Genomic DNA, 5,645 nt, shown 5'->3' with positions numbered 1-5,645 from the left:
TTTTTTTTAAATTGTTGGGGATTCATTGACTGAAAGCTACTAAAATGTTAGGGAAGATTTTGATGTAATAGAAAAATACATGAGGTAAATTAAGTAGAAAAAGATATAAATTTGTAGATAATACAACCTATGTTGCAAGGATTCTTAGTGATATATCTTTCCTAATTTATGCTTTTCATACCTAAATTATCTACAACGAACCTACATTTATTCTCTAATCATCAAAAAGTTAATTCTGTAAAAAACTTCTTGAATCTGTTAGTTTTGGCAGAGTAAATGGAAGAGCATTAAAGGTCACAAGATGACCTCCTTATAGAAATTTTATTATTTATTTATTTTTTTGAGACAGAGTCTCAAACTGTTGTCCTGGGTAGAGTACCTAGGCATCACAGCTCACAGCAACCTCAAACTCTTGGGCTTAAGCGATCCTCTTGCCTCAGCCTCCCAAGCAGCTGTGACTACAGGTGCCCACCACAACGTCTGGCTATTTTTTTTGGTTATAGTTGTCACTGTTGTTTGGTGGGCCCAGGCTGGATTAGAACCCACCAGCTCTGGTGTATGTAGCTGGTGCCTTAGCCACTTGAGCTACAGGCCCCGAGCCAGAAATTTTATTTTTTAAATAGGGTCTTGCTCTGTCATTCAGGCTGGAGTAGAGTGGCCTTATCATAGCTCCCTGCACTAAATTTCCAATCCTGTGCTCAAGTGATCCTCTTGTCTCAGCCTCCCAAGCAGCGGGGACTACAGGTGCCTACCACCACACCCGGCTCATTTTTCTTTTTGGGAAGATGGGGTCTTGTTCTTGTTCAAGCTCATCTCAGTTGATCTTTAAGCATTCCTCGCCTCTGCCTCCTAGATTGTTTAATTTTAAATTTTTTTATTTTTGGCTGGACCTAGGTTTGAACCCACCATCTCCAGTATATGGGGCTGGCAACCTACTCCTTGAGGCCCAGGCACTGCCTTTAAACATTTTAATTTTTAAAAAAGTATTTAGTATTTTGCCCTCCCTTCTAACTACTGCATTTTACTAGTCTCAAAAAAAAAAAAAAAATTACTGAGCCAGTGTGGTGGCTCACACCTGTAATCCCAGTACTCTGGGAGATTGATGTGGGTGGACTGCCTGAGTTCACAGATTCAAGACCAGCCTGAGCCAGAGTGAGACTTCATCTCAAAAAACAGCCGAGCCTTGTAACCTAGGCCTAACTAACAAAGCTCTCCAGTGATCAGGGACAAGCAGAATAAAAATTGGACTGAGTCTTAAACTACATATGTAAAAAATTAAGGTGCATTCTACTTGAGAAAATTTTAAACAAGGGTGAAAGCAAAAATTTTCTGGTAATAATACCATGAAAACTCAAATAAACCCCTGAATCCTCTTAAAATTCTGGCTATTCACTTTAATATTAAACACAGGTTCTAAAATTTATAGTTTCAGAGTTTCTGTTCAAAGTTTTAATTCAACAGAAACTCTGCTGACTTTAACCAACTTAAAAAAAAACCCTCAACAATTGGGGATTTCTCATTCTAGCTACATGGTAGATAAAATAATCTTACGATGTGCTAGGTTTTTTAACTAAAATATGAAAAATTAAGATATAAAGATCTATGACTAAAAGCATAAGTTTTTTGGCAAAAAAGAAAACCAAATAATAAAACAAATAAAAACACTAATAAAACAGAGGGCTCAGCACCAGTTGCTCAGTGGTTAGGGCGCCAGCTACATGCACCAGGACAGGTGACTTTGAACCTGGAGCAGGCCAGCTAAACAACAATGACAACTGCAACAACAACAACAAGCTGAGTGCTGTGGCAGGTGCTTGTAGTTCCAGCTACTTGGGAGGCTGAGGCAAGAGAATTGCTTAAGCTCAAGAGCTGGAGGTTGCTGTGAGCTGCGATGCCACAGCGCTTTACCGAGGGCGACTTGGTCTCAAAAAGTTACCAAAAAGCTAAAAGGTGGTAAGTGCTGCTAATATTGTTGCTTCTTGGAGAATATACCTAGGATTCCCTCTTCACTCCTCTTCCTCCAAGTGGCTCTTGCTGAACTTTAAGCAGCAGATAGGAACATAGGAGACCCTAATGGGATCTGGAATGTCTAGATCCTAGGGAGGTCTATATCATGTCCATGGTCTCAAATGGAACTATCTTTCTAAAAATTCTCTACAATAGAGATAATCTAGATTGGGGTTGCCTGGCACAATAAAATGGCATTTAATGAACAAACTTATATATACCTCTTTTTCAAATTCCAAGAGGGTCCACAGAATCCTTTCTTGGACACTAAATCTCCCTTGGAAAGCAAATCTTCCTCACTTGGTCATCTTTCTATTATACAAGCATTTTGCACCTTATTTAATTCTAAACTTTACTCATACCCTTCAGCCGAACATTTCTTTTTTTTTTTTTTTGAGACAGAGCCTCAAGCTACCCCCCTGGGTAGAGTGCTGTGGCATTATAGCTCACAGCAACGTCCAACTCCTGGGCTCAAGCGAGTCTCCTGTCTCCGCCTCCCAAATAGCTGGGACCACAGGCGCCCGCACAACGCCCAGCTATTTTTTTTGGTTGCTGCCGTCATTGTTGTTTGGCGGGCCCGGGCTGGATTGGAACCCGCCACCTTAGGTGTATATGGCTGGTGCCTTAGCCACTTCAGCCACAGGCACCGAGCTAGTAGCCTAACATTTCTATTGATACATCTCACTTCCACAAATTTGAAATCCACCAATTCTTCAAAGCCCTATCCACCCCAAATCTGCTTTTAAGTTTCAACTACTATTAATCACAATCTAGATATATTGAAAGATGCTTCTTGGTAAGGAGATCCACTATCCTCAGTTATCATACTTTAAGTTCTAGATCCTTCACACGGCTCAATCCAAAGTATTTCCCTCCAGTGCTCCTTACTGGACCTCGTACCCATTACCAATTATGACATATACTATTGCCAGATACTTTCATTTCAAGCCCTACTCAATCCATTCTTCAAAGCGTATTTCTAACAATTTTTTTCAAGCAAACCCTTTACCTTTTACTTAAGTTCAAAGAAAGCAAGTATTTAATTTAAAATGCACATGTCATGATGCTTAATTTGTGTTCTTAAGCACAGAACTTGTTTTCCTGCCTCCTCACCTGATTCTATTTATCACAGAGGTAGGTAGGCATATTGGTGGGCTATAGATACACTTAGTTGATTATCCAGTTTCCCAATTAACACACCATTTCCTGCTTCCTATCACTTAAGTAACCTTAGAAAAGAGATCTCACCAAACATGCTTAATGTTATCAAACACTAACAAGCTGTCTCCCAATTGTTATGGTCAAATCCCTTTGATTACAGCTACCACTTATTACTATAAGCCAAATGCCTTACATTTATTATCTCTAATCTTCTTTGTCCATGTGAATGAGGTTTGTTCAGAGAAATAACTTGTTCATAGATAGTAAGTGGTAGAGCCAGAGTTTGACCCATGCCTTTTCCATGAAATTATCCTGTCAACTTAGCTGGGCTCTGAAGAAAATTGGATTATCAACACACACACACACACACACACACACACACACACCCCCTCAACTCCCTGCCTTGTTCCTTAAGAACTGAAGTTCCGTTGTACAAAATGAGTAATTTTCTAAGGCTTTTACTCTAAAATAATTCTTAAAAATTGACAATCTCCTCAGAAAGAGGGTGATTTTTCCTAATCAATTGAAAATGTTTTTTAAAATCTAAATAATAACTTGAGACTATTGTAGCTACTATTTTTCCTCAAATGTGCAAATTAAACGTATCTTTCAAAACATCTCAAGAAAAGTTGCTGGTATTCCACTGGGGAGCAAGCTGTAGTTATATCCGACCTGACATAAAGTGCAGTAATTTTATCTTTAAAAGCCAAGGGTTCTTCTAACATGCTTTAGAGCCCTAAAATGTTGTCCCTAGTCTTTTTACTTTTCTATCCATGTCATCTAAGTCCTAACATTTCCTGGTTTACAGTTTTCTCTGCTGAATATTTTCTCCAGGCCTGATCCCTCATTTGTTTTCCCTAAAAGTTGTTGCTTATACTGGTCCTGTTTTGCCAAAATAGATTAGGAATACAAGTAACAGACCATTCCCAGGGAGGCAGTAAGTTAGTAATTAAATGTGTTTTCATCTGCTTTAACTAGTAGACGCAGATACTAGTAAGAGCGGCCACTATTCTCAAAAAATTTGTACAACGGCAAGCAATTTTTTTGGCACGTTAAAGAACGGAAACCACAGCATGGAAACTCTGCACGGAGTCTTAAAGATAACGAGTTAAGACTTTAATTTACCCTTGTAGAGGGAACGGTTAAAGCTTTCAGCACGGCAAGACGATACTTTGGAAAGTGTCAATAGACTACTCAAACTGGAGTCTCCCGCCCAAACGAGTGTGGCACATGGCAAGTCTAAAAAGGGCCCCCCTCAAGAGATTCCGTTCCCAGGAAAGACGGGTTGTGACTGTCTGATCCATTAGACTGGGGAAGAGGTGAAAAGGGAGCAGGAAATCCTGTTTATTTCCAGGAGTCCTCAGAGCGGGAAAGATCGGTCTCTACCCGGAGACAAACCAGGGCCTAGAAAGAGAAAACCCAGGCCTCCCAGTCGCCCTGGAGTTGTGTCTCCCGTCCGGAGTCCCAACCCCACTCGGGTTTTCCTTCTACCGGTCCCACTCTGATCCTCACCATCGCTTCCATTATCCCTCTACCACCCCCACCCGCGCAGGCGCAGTGGGAACCCGGGGCCTACCCGCGCCCCCGAGGCGCCGCCACTATGGCGGACCCAGACCAGGCCAGTAGCTGTTCCGCGTGGGGTAGGCGTCCCTCTCCTCTCTCCGGGTTCCTAGCCACCACTGGGGCTCTTTCCCCACCCGGTCGGCCCCTTTTCCACCCTCCTCACCCGTTCTTCAGATCCACTTCCAGGATCTTTCCATAGCCCTTAAAGAAGCGCTCCACATCGCGCTCCCGGGCCTGGTAGCTCAGGCGGCCGATGTACACCCGCGGCATCCCGGCAACGGCGGTGGTGGCCCCGGCCCCAGCCCCCCTTAGGCGGCGGCCGGCAAAGCGAGAGCGCGGCGGCGGCGGCGGCGGCAACGGGCGGGCGGCGGGACGGACGCAGAACCCGGGCGACGTACGCGAGCACGTAGCTCACGAGCGCGCGCCTCCGCTCCCCCCCCGCCCTCCCCTTAGGCGAAGGGTAACGGGAAGGAGCGCGCGTTCGCTTCCCGCCTGGCCAGGGCTGGGGGCGGAGCGCGCCCGGGGGCGCGCTGGCGTGAGGCGGGGCCAAGTGATCGACAGGCAATGCTGCGGCACGTCCTCTCGCGAGCTCACGTAACGCGGCCTGTTTAGCTCCTCCGGCCGGAAGTGTCCGCTCTTCCCGGCGCCGACTGTGCGTTCCTGTTTTTGTCCTTTGAACCGGGTGTGGTTTCGGCTTTAATGTAGGAGCTTTGGAATTAAACTTAGGTTCCAAACGTTTATGTACCCGTGACCTTGAACACATTACGTGCGATGCCTTTGAACCTCCTTTATCTTCTCTATAAAAGGGGATAGTGATTCCTACCTTCCGGAGTTGTCTTGAGAATTATATGAGAATTGGTACATAAAGCACGTAAAACTTTCGGGATATCGTTAAGCGTGCAATAAGTTATACC

The 5,645-nt window shown here is 44.1% G+C and overlaps 1 protein-coding gene across 3 annotated transcripts in view; it reads right to left on the bottom strand.

Annotated features, from left to right (window-relative positions):
- The window catches only part of SRSF4 (serine and arginine rich splicing factor 4), a 28,296-nt gene extending 22,973 nt beyond the window's left edge, over positions 1-5,323 (bottom strand). Inside the window, exon 1 of one of the 3 annotated variants that reach the window (XM_003800765.2) lies at positions 4,895-5,323. In XM_003800765.2, the coding sequence (XP_003800813.1) occupies positions 4,895-5,001 (107 nt within the window). In that variant the 5' untranslated portion in view covers positions 5,002-5,323. The remainder of the gene's footprint in view (positions 1-4,894) is intronic. The other 2 variants (XM_012812011.2, XM_023507442.1) reach the window with 2 other exon arrangements.
- Positions 5,324-5,645: the final 322 nt, after the last annotated feature.

Source organism: Otolemur garnettii, unplaced genomic scaffold (assembly GCF_000181295.1).
Source record: "Otolemur garnettii isolate 467f Iridium unplaced genomic scaffold, OtoGar3 scaffold00184, whole genome shotgun sequence".
Lineage (NCBI taxonomy): Eukaryota > Metazoa > Chordata > Mammalia > Primates > Galagidae > Otolemur > Otolemur garnettii.
Note: the sequence above shows the minus strand (reverse complement) of the source record. Positions and strands in the feature narration are given on the sequence as shown.